This window comes from Centruroides vittatus, unplaced genomic scaffold (genome assembly GCF_030686945.1).
Source record: "Centruroides vittatus isolate TY-2023 unplaced genomic scaffold, ASM3068694v2 scaffold_576, whole genome shotgun sequence".
Classification (NCBI taxonomy): Eukaryota; Metazoa; Arthropoda; class Arachnida; order Scorpiones; family Buthidae; genus Centruroides; species Centruroides vittatus.
The window spans coordinates 604,581-621,358 of NW_027122713.1; the positions used below are offsets into that span (position 1 = coordinate 604,581).

At 29.3% G+C, this 16,778-nt stretch overlaps 2 protein-coding genes across 6 annotated transcripts in view; one reads left to right on the plus strand and one right to left on the minus strand.

Moving 5' to 3' along the window:
* Window positions 1-16,778, plus strand: part of Ets97D (DNA-binding protein Ets97D) — a 52,224-nt gene that overhangs the window by 27,779 nt on the left and 7,667 nt on the right. For 4 of the 5 annotated variants that reach the window (XM_067287709.1, XM_067287711.1, XM_067287710.1 and 1 more), the window contains 5 exons: window positions 2,773-2,905; window positions 4,064-4,145; window positions 4,489-4,563; window positions 4,819-4,950; window positions 8,325-8,537. In XM_067287709.1, the coding sequence (XP_067143810.1) occupies window positions 2,773-2,905; window positions 4,064-4,145; window positions 4,489-4,563; window positions 4,819-4,950; window positions 8,325-8,537 (635 nt within the window). The remainder of the gene's footprint in view (window positions 1-2,772; window positions 2,906-4,063; window positions 4,146-4,488; window positions 4,564-4,818; window positions 4,951-8,324; window positions 8,538-16,778) is intronic. The other variant, XM_067287713.1, reaches the window with a different exon arrangement.
* The window catches only part of LOC136989519 (persulfide dioxygenase ETHE1, mitochondrial), a 29,621-nt gene continuing 28,229 nt past the window's right edge, over window positions 15,387-16,778 (minus strand). The window contains exon 8 of the mRNA XM_067287717.1: window positions 15,387-16,116. The gene's annotated coding sequence lies outside the window, so the exon portion shown is untranslated. The remainder of the gene's footprint in view (window positions 16,117-16,778) is intronic.

Here is a 16,778-nt window from a genome sequence, read left to right on the forward strand (position 1 = left end):
CATAACCCAAGTCATCCTTAATGCTTATGGAACCTTGTACATTGATTTCCATGCTTTGGATATACTTTTTGTCACTTTGTAAGTCACTTAACTTTGTAAATCATTTTATTTTTATTTTAGATGAAAATGAACTTTTAAAAGTTGCAATGTTCTTGTTGTTCTTTGAATAAGTAAATATGATTGATAAATGTTGCATTTACATAAATATACTAAAAAATTTGTAGAAATAAATTAATATGACTGGAACTTTGTTTAATTTTCAGCCAGTTTATTTCAAATATATTTCATAATTCTTAATTACACTGATGCTTTTAAAACTTTACATTTGATTTTGTTGGTATTTATTTCTAATAACACTGACAAAGGTTTACAAATAAAAGAATTGGTCATCAAACACTGAGAACATTTTTGATTTACTGAATGAACTGTAGCTTTTCTAATTGAGAACTGATTTATGAAATGACATTATGAAGTTCATTGTAGTATTTTTAACTTTAAAAACAATTTTTTTGTAGAATCCTGTATTGTTAATTTTTAATTTAAACTGTTTTTGTTTTTTTTCCAATTTTATATGTGTGTGTGAAGTATAAAGTTATAATTAAGGGCTGGATTTGTATGCAAGTGCATGTTTTTTTTTTCTTAACTGCTATGATGCTGAAACCGTGATGGTCATAAATTTTATGTGAATTTTTAAAATATTTGTTAAAATCCAACATACAACAAACCATGGAACTCTGCAAAACTTTTAAACACGATCGAGTAGATCAAATTAAAGTATCTGTTAACACATGTTTATGATTTTTTACTGCATATTTTGCAGATTTGACCATTTTTTGGACTAAATAAGTGCTTTATAAATTTCATAATTTTAAAAAAGGTAGCACTTGCAATCATACTAATAAACAAGTCTATCTGCTGTCTGTGCATGCATAGTTTAGGTGAGAAATATCACTCTGCTATCCACTTTCAAGTGAGTGCATGAAATTCAAATCATCTAAATTTGAACCGTCTAATGGACATTATTCCTATATCGTCACTGTCACATTTGGGAGTAAATATACCCAATGTAATGTAATGGCAGTATTACCATTAATGTTAGTACATTTTAGCTAAATAAATACTTTAGAGTATATTTGCATTCTGGGTGAAAATAATAAAAGCAGACAATTTTGCGATTCTTCACATAATAAATTAAATTAAAAGGACCAATGATTTATAAAGAAAAATTTATTAATAATGAACTTATATTTGAAGAATATATAGTGAAATAATAGCAGAAATAAAAGAGAAAATATATAATGTAACATAATTTCTATGGATGGTGAAGTAAGAACTATTAAAATTTATTCAGTAATCAAAATCCTATATATTGGATATTTGAAAACTTTATGTATAATACATTTCGCTTTTGATAATGCTAAATTCATTTGTATTTTAATATAAAGATTATTCCGACAATATGTGAATATCCTGCTGGTTCGATGCCTACTATACGCAAGCACATATCTGCAACATTACGCATTTAGAAGATTACAGCAACAAAAATTGCACGAGACTCCAGTGAAAAACTATAAATAAACTATTATAATTTTAAATGTTTCCAGAATATTACTAAATTGAATTCACTTTTAAATTCTAATATGTTTATTACAGTCTTTTGAAATTCTTCTTTTGAGATGTACATTAAATTTAATTTTTTTTTACTTCAAAACGTGTCTGTAAAATGTAAGAGAAATCTTATGATGTAACTTACAGTAGGATGGAAATTTTATTTTTTTAATAAGCTACTCTTTATAGATGTTTTCTATTAAGTGGATATAAATGAAATGAAACAGTTTTCCAACCATTCCAATAAGTCAGAATATAACAACTTTATGTGCTATAAAAATTTAGCATTTTCAACATTATAGACTCTCTCTCTCTCTCTCTCAACACAAAGAACAACCATAGACAGCTAATGCAAAAGGTTGTTTACCTGATATTTTTTAATTGTAAAATTTTGTTCTCTTTTTACTAGGTTTTAATTATCTTAAATGGTTTTTTCTAAATTTAGAATAAAATTTAAAATATGAAAGAGACCAAGTCGTCTTCACTCTTCCGTCTTGTCCAATCACCAGCAAAAACAACTTAATTTCTTTCGTATTTTAAATTGTGAAATATACCATCAACCATTTTACTTTGAAATTAAAATAAAATTGTTCACAATCGATTTAAAAAAATCATGTTTGCAATTTGAAATTTTAAATGTATTCAAAACTTTTCTCATATTAACAGTTTTTTACAGATATAACTTGAAATAGAACCAACATAGCTATTATTTATGGCTTGGATAGAAATATATATTTGTATCTCTTCCATAAAAAAAAAAAAATAATATCCAAAATGAGAATTTAAGTAGAGAAGTTCCAAAATTTAATTTTATGGCAATTATTCAATATAAGATGTATTTATTTTGTAGAAAATATATTGAAGAATCCAGTCGTATCTATTCTTTACCTTCATGATGATTGAGGGGGGGGTTTTAAGTTTGCTTGAAGTAATGGAGAAAAACTTTTAAATTATCATAAAATAAATGAATGAAAATTTCATTTCCATTCATTAAAATAAGAAGTTAGATCTAGTCAAATTATTTAGCAAATGCAAGCAATTTATTGCAGCTTAATCCAGTAATTTGGTTTCTGGTAATGGCTGTAGATTTGTCTAAATTTATTAGTAATTAAAATACATTCAAAACACAAGCTTAATAAAAGATGATGATATAAATTTTTTCAGGTTGACAGGAGACGTTTTTTTCTGTCAACAAATGGATATCACCGAACCTCTTACGACATTGCGTTGTTTACTGGAGCAGCGTATTAACACATCATTAGAAGATTATCAGTTTTATTTACAAGATACACAAGAGGTAATTTTAAATGAATTGAAATTTGTGTTTTTTGTTGTTAAATATAAAGTCAAACCACCAAATTAGGCTTAAACTATATTAAGGCTATTTTAGTTAATTTGATGATTTTTGACTGGGGTGCTTTAACACCATAATTTTCTGCAATAACACTTCACGGATGCCACAAAATGGTGTTGAGTAGTGCCATAACACTTAAGTGTATTACTGAAAGTGCAAAAAGCCCAATAATTGTACATTGATAATGAAGTAGGAATGCCACTATTAGAAAAAGATTATAATTTCACATAAACATAAATAATTGAGCCATCATCTTGTTTAAAGGTTATTAATTAAAAAATAAAGATTGAGTGGAGATTTGATTAATAAAACTGTTGAAAGTGCCATTTTAGTATGCAGAAGTTCCCAGCTATCTTTTTCTGAGATAATGGGAAAGTTCAAAAAAAGTAGAAAAGTATTTATTTTAATGGAGTTTAATCCTCTGTTTACATGCTGAGATGGATGTAGTCTGAAGGCACTAGAACTTGATTTACAGCTTGTTTCATGAATATCGATAGTTGTAAAAATGTACAGTAGCAAGGACAGGGTCTATTAGTGAAGGGAACATATTGTTGAATATGTGACGAGGTCACTGTGCATTACCAAAAAAGGAGCTCTTGAACTTAAACTTTCAGAACTCCAACTGAATACCGTGCATTACCTGATCAAGATACATGAAACGATCGGTAAATGTTTTTTTTTATTAAACTCTGTTAAAACAAATAACATATATATTACTATAATTTGTAGCATCTTTTGTGTATTTTTACAAAATATATTTAGAAAGACTTGCATTTGTTATATTCTTGTTTTTGACTAAAATGTTTATGATTCCAGAAATTTATTTTATATATTTTTTTAATATAAATTTTAAAATATTTTGCAATATAAATTTGTTTAATACATTAACCTGTATAACTATAAATATTTTGATTTGAGATTTAAATTGAACATATAACTTAAATTTTTCTTTTAGAATTTTTTATTACTACTACTACTACTGGCTTTATTTAGCAATTTACTGAATTTTTCTTTACTAATTTTTATATTTTAAGAAATATTATGTAAATAAAACCAGGATAATAACTCTAATGGATGTATAAATTAATGTCAATTTTACAGCTGGATGCCAGTAAAAATCTTGTTAATCAATGTGTTCAAGGAGAAGGTTTAGTGCAGATAAATGTTGAAATTACAAACAAAGGTAACATTGTGAATGCTTACAATAATAATAATTCATTTGAATAAATTTTAAAATATGATTTGACAAGAAAAAGATTGCAATATTTGTAACAGTGAATAACAAAAGCTAATGTGTTATATCATAATTACTGTTCTTAAGCATACCTGTGTATCATAAGACTGATGAAATTGCATGAATTTCATCACAAATTATTTTTCTAAGAATGTATCAGAAAGCAGTATGCTTGTCTGTGATATATTTTTAAATTATTAAATTAAATTTCACTAGTGTCTAAACAATCATGAAAACTATTGTTATAAATCATTAACTTGATTGAAAAAAAAATTTTTTTACTTATGTTTAGATACAAAAAAAATTAATATTGTGGATGTACTAAAACCTGCTGAAGAAATCGTTGTTACCCCTGATACGACACAAGGTAAAATTTTAATTTCTGTTTACTGTTTTGAAAATATTACTTCAGTAGCATAGTGAAAAAATATAAAATGCATTTTACTAATTATTCAAATAAAACTTTATAAATTAGATTTGTGTATTTGTAAATATGACATCAAATTTCAACATACTTTACTCGTTTTTTTTAGAAATTATACATTCTAATATTTCTGGTCGAATATGCATGATTCTATTGAAATTAATAATTTTTTAAATATGAAATATTTACATATCATAGGTGATAAAGTGGGAGAAGGTCCAGTCGTTAAAAAAGTTGTTATACCGGTTACGGAAGAAAGTGAACAAATTACTCGTTGGGTTCTATCAACCGAATATCGTCAAGAACAGGAAAGGTTAAAAATTCCATCAGGTTGGTTTTTAAAACTTTTTTTAAAATTTATAAATTAAAATAATTGTATAAAATCATTTGCATAAACTAATGTTCTAATATATAAATTACATGATGTGTATACAGTGTGATCAAAAGTTGCTTTGCAGTGGGCAGGGAAATGGGAGGAGCTCCCAGGAACAAAGTAACGACATCAAATGCAAACCATAATTTTAATAAACTCCCATTTGATGAGCACCCTCTTTTGGGATATCGCTCTGAAACAGTTTTCCCTCATACAGTAAATCACACACGAGAAATTCATCTTTCATTTTATTGCATGAGGTGCCTGAAAAACAGCTTCCATTTTCAAAACACAACAGGACTCTTCTGCTTGAGAAAAACACTTTGTTCAATCAATGGTGAGTATGATGAGAAACTACACAGCATCACGCAGAGATCAATGTTCATGGCATTGGATTGTCTGTTAACCACTCTGCAGTGATCGACGGATATACCCATCAAGGATGATCACGTGGCACTGGAGAGCGGCATCTATATCCGCAAAAATATTTTAGCCAAAATTTACTCGAAAAAAAATTCACATAAAAAGGAATTGTGTGACAAAGATTTTTTTTCTTTTCTAGACGTAACTATTTTAAAAAATTTTTCTGAAACAGAAACGAGACAAACGCATGGGAAAATTCTTTAAAAATTTCCCACGTTTATTCTCCACTACATCGTGATAGCACCATATCTGACTAACCTTCTCTGCAAAGGTGAAATGACATTGACAAGTTATGATGTCAACACTCTGCCGAGCCACATAGGCATGACCCTCTGCATAGTGAATTTATGTTTGCACTGTATTATATTTCTACAGACAAACCAAAAAACTCAAACTACTTAGTAAAGTATACACATATAAAAAAGAAAAATTAAAACCATTAATATGTAAAGATAAAAACTTATTTATTATTGAAAAATGTTTATTTTTATAAAGCTTTTTATCAATATGAATTTCATTGTTTATAATACCATTGGCTGAAACCTTTGATCATAGATTCTATCTGTAGTTTCTTCCTAATTTTTTCATGAAATATATTCTTTTTAAAAAAACTTTTTTTTTAATTTAATTTTTTGTTATAAAATTGATTGTTTCAAAATTATAGACAAGTAAATTTTAGTTTTTGTATGATGGCAGTAATGATAAATCTTTTCTTGTTCCTTTTAGAACAGTTTGGTAATGTATAGTTCATAATGTGGGAAGCATAAAATATATCTGAAGATCTATTGAATTTTTTAAATTTTACATTTATTTTCTGACAATTTTCTTTTTATCCTTGTTAAAGAGCTTTCTTTGTGTTGTTATTTTGCATTATTAGACACATCTCTAAACCAAATTGGTTTGGAGATGTGTTTGTTGATAATTTTGTTGATTTTGACTTGAAGATTTCAAATTTTTGTTATTATCAAAATTATTTTCTTGGAGATATATATACAGAAGAATACAAAAGATATATTATATGGTTTTGCAGATTTTATGATTAATATAAATAATAATAATATGATATATGGTAGATATTAGCAAATATATGTATATATAATCATTTTAGGCTTTGTAATAAAAATTTGAAAATTTTTAGCTTATATAACTAAATAGAACTATATAATTAACAATTTATTTATTAATTGTGTTAATTATAAAAGTAAAAAACTCTCTATATGTGAGGAATTTGGTAAAATTGTCTGGCTTCAGTCTTCATTCGAATATATTTTCAAGAATGAGTCTTTATAAATTGACTGCTATTCTGAGTGTGGCCATTTTATGGTTTAGTTACGTTACTAGAAAAACTGTAATTCGATTGAGGATATTGTTCTTATTATTCATAAAAGCTGCATGAATTGTTTACATACAAACATTAATCTTAATTTAACACCAGCACACTTTGAAAACATTTTTTAAGAGTGAATTGAAGTGTGCTGGTAGTAAGGTTAATGTTTGTATGTGATAATGTTCTTAATGTATGCAGTGTCAATAAGTCAGTACAATTTTCACTTTTCATTACATTTGGAAATCTAAATTTCTGTTTTATCTAGTGAACTGCAAATATTTGTATATATATAGTAATATAACAATAAAAACATATAATACATAATAAATAAATTATCAATATTAGCTACAAAAAATAATATAGACACTCTTTTATCAAATGTGTGTGTGTAATTTTTTTAAGGCTTTCTAGTTGTTGGCTTAAGTAATTAAATGTAATTATATAGCTGACAATTTGTTTGTTAATTTTAAAAAATGTTACTTAGGTTTCTACTTTACACATTGTCATAAAGAAAGACAGTTGTCCTATATTGATAGTTTGCTTTAGTAACTCAAAACTTTTTAATTTATATAATTTTGGTATTGCCAAACAATCTGTTGAAATATTGGGCTATAATAAGGCTAATTTAATACATAATTTTGGTATATATCTACTTTAAAATAGTTCAAATAAGTTGAAACAGAAAAAAGGTAGCAAAAAATTAATATATCTAAATTTATTGTGAACTGCAGTAGGAAGTCGTTTTTATTTTGATTTGATTTAATAACTGTTCTGTATATTTGTTTATACTTATGCTTTTTATTCATTATTTTACCATTACCTGGCCCTAGATCTAAAAAATAAATATATATTTTTTTGTCTTTGTTAAAATATTTACTATGAAACAGTACAGTACATGTAGAAAACACCTTTTACATTCTATAACCAATGAAGGGACCATAAAAAAATGTGAACAGCATATTTAAATTTCATTAATTATTGAATGTTCATTTAATATCATATGTTTGATATTAAGTTGTTGTTTTAAAGAATTATTGGGAGCATTCCAGGATTATTTATCAGCCTGTCTTAGACTCTCAAATCATAATCTAGGGACATATAACTCAAAGTTGCGTGTCAAGTTGTGATTTGTGAATCTTTAAAGCTGGTGTTAGTTTGGAATTTTGGCATGATCCTAGTATTTTTTAATATGCAACTTAGTGTATACTCGAGCATTATTCTATTTGCAGCAGTTATGTCTAGTCTCAAGTGCTATTAATCTGTATTTAATTAAAAATATAATTGAATGTTTAAAATAATAAGAAAATTTTATTTTAATTAATTATTAGATAACCATACAATTTATTAATTTTTTATTAGTTATATTAGTTTACTTAATTATAAATTGATGTGGCAATTTTAGTTTTTTTTTCTTTATTTTAATTCCAAATAAACTGTAAATTTTTGACTCATTTGAATATTGAAATCATTTGATAGCATGCCAAATAAATTGTATTTGCTGTTTATGTTCGGTCATGAGTGTAAGAAAGCTAATTATAGATTATAGAAAGAGATCACAATTCTTCGAAATCGTTATTTTAGAACCGTTGAATTGGACGCAAGATCATGTACAGCATTGGATTAAGTGGGCTGTTCAACAGTTCAACCTGCAAGGGGTCAATATGGACTCGTGGAATATTACCGGGAAAGAATTGTCCGAATTAAGTCACGCTGATTTTGTTAAAAAGGTGCCTTACGATCCAGGTGATTTCTTTTGGACCCATCTTGAATTACTTCGCAAATGTAAATTTGTCGGTGAGTGTTTAATCTACCAATGCATCATTATAAGAAAAATTATTTTATAATTTAATTTAAAATAAATGGGAATTATTTTAAATTAAAATTATTTGCACCATTATATAACAAATAAGATGACGTAGCTTAAGTTGTAGTGTTAGAGTATTACACTTAACAAGTATAAATGAAAGCTCAAATTATTTGCAAATTCACAGAATTAATTACCAATGAATAATAATCTGACAATTGATTGGTTAATTTGACTATTAAACCAAATTTTCTCATCTAATATTGAATATCTCACACATACAGTTGTCCAGTAAGAATGCTACCACTTTAAATTACTGTAATTATGTTTACTGTTGTCCAAGAAGTGTGTAATGTACACCAATTAACTGTCTGAGTTTCATCTCTCATCTTCGTTCAAACATCTTGTCATCTACCAGCTGTGGGAAGTACTGTAGATGAAAATGGTGCTCTGCAATAGAGAAGGCATTTTGTGAAAGTGAAAAACCTATCCCAGAAAGTCAAATCACTCATAGAGTAATCTGCAGTAGCTGAAGAAATGTGCTGCCATGGGAGGAGTCTCAATGAATATACCGTAGCAAGCCTAGGAGGAATTTGAGTATCGATTGGATATGTGCTACATGACACTAGGTGCACGCATTGAGAACTTGTGAAAGTTGGACAATTCTCCAATGTTTTAATGTGCGTTACAATGTTCTTGGGTAATAATTAACATAATTACAATAATTTAAAATGGTAGCATTTGTATTAGACGACCCTGTACAGTATCTGCCTCTTTTTGTATCAAGATGGAAACATTTTTGTTAAACCTCAGTACTTTGGGTTTTCCAGCCTATCCTCTTGGCTATCAACACAATAGCAACAAAAAGCATGTCTTACATTCTAACACCTCATATTGAATTTGAGTTATTTTCTGTTGCTATTTTGTCAATACCTGTGAGGATGGACCGGAAAGCCTGGAAGTACTAAGAAGGTTTAACAAAAAGTCTTTACATTTTGGTTTACAAAAAAGTATATAGCTGTACAAGTTTGAGGAATTTGGAGAAATAAATTTGCATACATATTAAATGCCCGATTTAATTACTTAAATATAAAGCTTATTTATGAACAAAAAAAATATAAACATTCTAATCATTTAATCATGTGTGTAAGTGAATAAACTAAATGGTTTTAAATGTATTTCATAATCAACTTTTGATATATCTGAGCTTTATAAACAGTTTGCAACCTTTATTTTATAAATTTGAATATTTACATACTGAAATTCAAGATTAACAGATTTTATATACTTGAAGATATGTTACACTTACAGTAATACAGAATATTAGAATAATTTCGTTTCTTCCTTAATCGTTGGCTCATTTGTAATAATGGTCAAGTATTTAGATTATGCATAGTGAATGAGATCAACAATTACTGGTTTGTTATTTTATTAACTTTGTAAATGACAAGTAGTTATGCAAACTGCAAACAGGTCATATGAAGCAGATAATGAAACAGTTGTTACATCATTATTTCTGCTTTGATGTTGACAGTTCCTGCTATATTAAATTGTTTTCCTTCATTGATATTGCTATTATTTTAAATCCTAATGAATGATAACAGATTCTGAATTTTTAACTGATTTGTTAAGTCCTTGCTGTAGTTTATTTTGAAATTTTTACAGTATTTTCTTTTCAGTATACAAATTTTCTAATACAAAAATTCAGTACAGTATACAAATTTTCTTAAACTTGGTACTTGCTATTACCAACTTCAGACTATTTACCTATTCTCTCTAGAAGTACCAATTTCTCAACTTTGTCCATCTGCTTTTGAATCTTCCAACATATTTTTCCTTTGAGTTTTTTTTACCTTTGGCAGTCTTCACAATTCTTTCATTGCTCTTTCTTGTGAATAATGAACTCTTCCCAGAAAGTTTATAGAAATTTGATATTTGAGGCATTTTTGAAAAGTTTTTGGCCTAAATATGAAGGTGAAATTCCAGGACAACAGAATTTAGTAATTGATAGTATTCTTTGTCACTGTACTTCCTGCTAATTTTCATTGGGAGATGTACAGGGGCCATATTCTGGTCACTTATCTCTCGTCTCTTCTTTCACCGACCAATGACGTCAAAGCAAGAGACGAAATTCATCTCTCAGACACAGTGGCAATTCTGGCCATTTCTAACAATCTCGTCTTCATCAATGACGTCACAATACTACTAGGTTGATTATACATGTTCGGGTTATCTGCGCGTGCAACACTGTATAGAATTTTAACCAATGAAATTGTAAAATTTTCAAAAATACAGAGTACGTAATCATTTATCACGTGGCAAGGAAAGCACGTGTTCAAATAAAGCATGTAATTTCTTCAAAGTTATGTTTTTTGTTTTATAACTTTTTTACAGATTGTAATGTCAATTTGTCTCTTAACAAATAAAAATTTTAATAACCTAAGTTAGAAAAGAATGTGTACTTAGATGGTATTATTTCGAAAAAATATCTAATTTCTCCTTAACTATCTAAGTAAGGTTAACATCATATTCGATGGTTCAGTAATTGATGTAAGATAATTAAAAAAAAAATGGAATCAGTGGTGTTTCCAAGTAGGCACGGGAAAAAAATCAGAAACATTTTCTCTCTCGAAATATTCTTTCCCAAGATAGGGAACGTTTTGTAATGCGATCATACAGCACGAGTAGCATCGAGTCGTCCATATTGGATATAACAAAATCAAGGCAAAAGACGATAGACTGGTCGAAAGACAACTATCCGCTCATCTCTGATAAACGAGAGAAGCGAAAAGAGAAAAAGTTGTCCGGAATTGCATTTAGAGAGACGTGATTATCTCTCGAGATGTAAACAAATGATTAGCCAATCAGTGATCAGCTTGTGAGAGACAACAGATGAGAGATGATGACCAGAATACAACCCCAGTACTTCCATTACTGTTCTCTGGCAGATAGTAATGGGAAATAGACTTCCTGATCTGTTAAAGGTGTCAAGTGCATATATGGGTGTTTGTTAATAGCGGTCACTCTGCGTCTCCACTACTACAGGAGTGCGCTGTTGTTTGTAGACATTTAGGAACAATGGTGAAAGGAAAAGATGGTGGCACCCATACTATCAATAGTATCGTTAAAGAAGAATCTTATGATTTTTAAAATATTTTAGAGACAAAAGAAGGGTATCAATTGTAAAATTTAACCATAAAATGAATTATTTTGCCTACAGAGCATTCAAAGTAGCCACGAATAAAATTAGAATGCCAACTACCACTGAAAAAATTTGAGGACACACTTACATAATTACGTGCACTAACTTGCGCTTTCACAACTTCTAAATTTTCATTCATAAAACCACATAATGGATTCTTAAACAAAACTATTTGAGCCATGGAGGACGCCGTGTTGCTTTCCACCGTAAACTACTACTACAAGCAGCCATTTTTGCTGTCCAACGGCACACACTTCAGCTGGAATATAGGAATGCGTTCCACAGGAATTTTTAAACAGATGCCGCTCGTGCAGAGTTACGCAGAGGAATAAAAGAATGCACCCTATGAGGAACATCTTTCATAGCATGCTGTCATTCATTACTTCTTCCAGAAGAGATCATTGGCAAAGGAGATCCACATCAATAAAACATAATTACCAGAAGATGGCATCCCAAGTTACACAATGGTGGAGTGAGTGGTGGGTAGTGGAGTTCAAATGCCAAGAACTGTGTTCTTGACAACCAAGAATGATAAGCATTTATAAAAAAGCCAAGGGCATTTCTGTTGTCCTTTAGGACCATTAAGTAACAGTGAGATTCATTGAAGGAACATGAGGATGCAGGAAATCCTTGTTAATTCAAACTTGGATAATTCGAATTTTCCATTAGTTTGTAATAACTGTACTTTTGTTCCGGCTGGAAATATAGAGATTTACATGTTAAGGAATTCAGTTAGTTCAAAATTTGAAGTTAAAATTCTGTCCGAACTGTGATATGCGTATGTTAACTTGTTCAGTTTAGATCAGGGATGGACAACCTTTTTCTACATAAGGGCCACATTTAAAGCTTTTGAACTGATGCAGGCCACACAAGATTTAAAAAAGAAAAAAATGCAAGTAAATTGCAATTATTTATTCATATATGATTATAAATTAACATAAGTATACTTAATTCAGCTTCTGTCACTGATGTGAACGTAATATATCTGAAATATTTGGTTGAATATCTGCTAGTTTGTAGCTAATATTTGGTTGAATCACTGCTAGTTTTAAATTAGTTTTGATGTGTCTGTTAACTGATTTCTTGTTTTACTTTTTACTAAATTTTTACTAGCTTGTAGAGAATGACAATGGAGTTTTTGCTGAATACTTTCTTAAGTTAGGAAATTGATATATTTATTAATATTTTGTGTGACACAGGCTGCAGGTTGCCCATTTCTGGTTTAGATTGAAGTGATTCTACACTAGAGTTGTTCTTGGTCTACTGTTCTCTTATAATCTGGTTAATATGACTTTGCTTTTACAGTAACACATTTTCGGGTGTCACCTTACCCATGGACTACCCCTTTTTTTCCTCCTATCTCATAAAATATGATGATTTTCAGGATTGCAAGATAGGGCTACAAGTAGCGGATGGAGATATTTGCAGGGCTTTAGGCTACTAAATTTGTGTAATTTTACTACTATTTGGACTACATTAGAGGAATTCTGCTTTACTTTTTATAAAACTTATCTGGCAACCTGTGAGGTTCTCACAGAACACATACTGTTTACTTGCAGTTTATTTATATTATTATTATTAATAATTATTAATGAAAATAGCATTCTGTATTCATGACCATATTCTGTTTGCTTAAGTAAATTACATCAGTTACATGGCATATTGTACAGAAATATGTAAATCTCAGAAAATTCAAAGTCACGATTATTTCATCCCTTGAATTTCGGAACTAACAAGAATTTCCTGTATTACCGGAACAAGTGCATTCAATCATTCGTGTACTGCTGGGCATGTGGAATGAATCAGCAAGTTGGTTACAAAAATCTAGCAGAATTGCATTTGCTTTAATCAACAGTATAATCACAAGGATACTATTCTTCCAAAAAAGTTCAGAATGCAGGAAGGTCAGTTTTTGTTTTCTGGGATTTGCAGTATATGCTGTTGAATGATGATTTGAATAAAGGAAGGACCGTCAATTCTAATTGCTACTGTGACTCAATCTGGCAATTGTGAAATGCCAGAGGTAAAATGCCTCGGAAAGGAGGAGTCATTTTCGTGCCATACACTATGTTGGTCTTTGCAAATAATTCTCGAGTGCAGCTTCAAACTTTCGGAACACTTTCCGTATTGCTGATCTGGCACCAACAAATTTTCGTTCATTTTCCTCTATGAAAAGCCAGTTGAAAGGGATAAAACATTTTCAATGATGCTATCACCAAAGTAGCACACACAGTGTGGCAGTCAAAAAGTATCATTTTTCTTAACCACATCAGTCATAAATGGCAGGAGTACATTGATGTAAGAGAGGGAAATACATTGTTGCTGCTTGGTAAAATTAGATTTTCAATCTCTTTAACAATCCCAACAAGCAGTAAAGTTTCCAAATGTGCCATATATATTACAAAAGGATTTCATTTCTCTCAGCATATTACAGTTCCTTAATTCTTTCTGTTCAAAAGTCAAATCTGTTTAAAGACTTTATATTTCAATTGTAGCTATTATTTTCTACAGCTGATTTTAAATACGATAGGAGTTAATAGCTGAATATTTTAAAATATTACTATTGTACTGCTTTTGTAAACTTACATAATACACTCAACACTCCAGTTGGGTATATTACGTAAGTAAATAGCTGAAATTCATTAGAAATGATTTGATGCATTGTTCATTAATCTGTTCCCTTATTCTTATTTTGTGTTTGTTAGCAGGATCGTGCAATTGCATATATATGGATTTATAACTAGATTTAGTTAAAGTATATTCTTTGATTTAAAATATAAGTAATTTAAAATAAAAATGCATAACTACTAGCAACAAATGAAATTATAACAGTGTGGGTAGAAATTGCCATATTACTAAAGCCTTCAGTTTTTGCAAATTTAAGATTGAACAAGTGCTTTTCGTTTTTCATTATGAAGTTCCATTGTCAATGTAGAAAAATTAGCCAAAGTTGAATTTAATTCAGTACTTTTAACTGCAAAGATACGAATTCAATAAATATTTGTTCCCGAATCATAATTACAGTCAAACCTGTTTTTATGCGCTCTTTTTATGTGCATTTTTATTTGTGCGATTTTTTTAATGCGAATTTTTAATTTGTGCGGTATAGTTGGCGACTAGTCTCGTGCGATTCGTCATGTCTTACGTTGACTTATTATAGCTAAATAAACTTATTATAGCATAAATGCACTATTATAGTAATATTATTGCATGAATATGCGAAAAATGAAATAATTTACTTTTTAACTCAACAAAACACCACCTGGACAAAAATATGTAAAACAGACGATAGACCAGACGATGCAGTCAAGTGCTGACATCTGTTGTCAATAAATTCTATTTCGTACGGTTTTGAGTTATTTTCTATGTGAGACTTTTTTTATGCGGTCCCTGTTGACCGCATAAAAAAAAAAATATTTTTTAATTGTGTTGCGAAAACTATTATTTACAGCCATTCGTGAAGTTTCGTGAGATTTTTTTTCTAATGCGGTCCCTATCCCCCGCATAAAAACAGGTTTGACTGTATATAATTAAATCCAAAGGAATAGTTAACAATGTAATCTTTCAAAAATATATTATTTTGCCTATGAAGGTAGTTTCTGATGTTGATATACAAGAGAATAAAAAAAAAACGGAATTTATTTATAAAAAGAATCATATTTATTTTTGTTTGAATTTTAGTCACTTTCAAAGTACGGTAGAGAGTTGTTTATCCGAACACCAGTTATCCGAACAATTTTCAGTTGGACTGTGTCATGCTGAATCGAGCTTTTTTGATACTAGATTTACATCTAAAGTATAATTTTTTTGTTTTTATATTTTTCAATATATTTATTTTGTTTGTACAAAATAAAGAAATAATATTTTAACGATACAATAGCCTCGATTATTATTATAAAAATTTTCGTTGGGCTCAAAATCGATAGAAATTCGACACAAAGCAACACGCAACGGAGAAAAATTTCAACATCGGACAGGTTATTATATTTTTTCATACATAATCGGTTATCCGAACAACCCCAGTCCCCAATTGATTCGGATAAACGACTCTACTGTACTCTGATGCAATGCACTTATCGAAACATTTTTTCCACTGCTCGAAAGTTTTTGAATTGGTCAATTTTGATGCCTTTTCAAGCACGGGTGAATCATCTGTTTTTCGTTTCACCTCTCATGTTGAAAAATCTTTTTCGTGTGGAGAAACAGAAAAGTCATACTGGGTGAGATTGGATGAAACATGGGGGGGGATCATACTGTTTTTGGCCAAAAATTGCCAAACACTCTGAGTGACATAAGGAGCATTGCTGTGGTTTGTCATAACTCTGGACATTTCTTCCACAAATCTCGATAAAACCGTCTCCAAACATCTAGAAAAAAAGACCTTATGATTAATCATTTGACCCGGAGGAACAAATTCCAAATGCACAATTCCACTCACATCAAAGAAATAGATAGGAAGATGTGTTGAAAAGTCTCAAAAAAGATTCCTCTCACACCCACCACCATCTGGTAAACTGATGCAGATGGGTTCATTGAACACTCACCTAGCATGGGAAACTTGTACTAGGACCCTGCCATCCAGAATTCCTATCTTTTGGGTCCACCTCATATATATATATATTTATATTAAAGCTTTCAATCTTATCTCAAAAGTAGTATAAAAGATTCAGTATTATTACATTTTACTTGATTGCAGTAAGTTTAACATTGAGATACTTGGCCCATATCTTTTGTTTGTTTGTTTGTTTATTTATTTAATCATGTATCAGTGAAATGAAATGATATTTTTTATTTGATATCCTTCAATTCTTGTTCTGTTGATCTTATTTATTCAATACTTTCATAATGTTATTTTTAAGCTTTGGAATGTTTAAATTTAAACTAATGGACCGTTCATTTTATTTGAGATCTCACAAAGATGGACATTGAAAATATCCAAAAACACTAGCATCTGTCATTAAAAGAATTTTCTGGAGAATTAAGTTGTCGATATATTTTTGACTTATTCAAGAATTTAGTCAAAATTGCT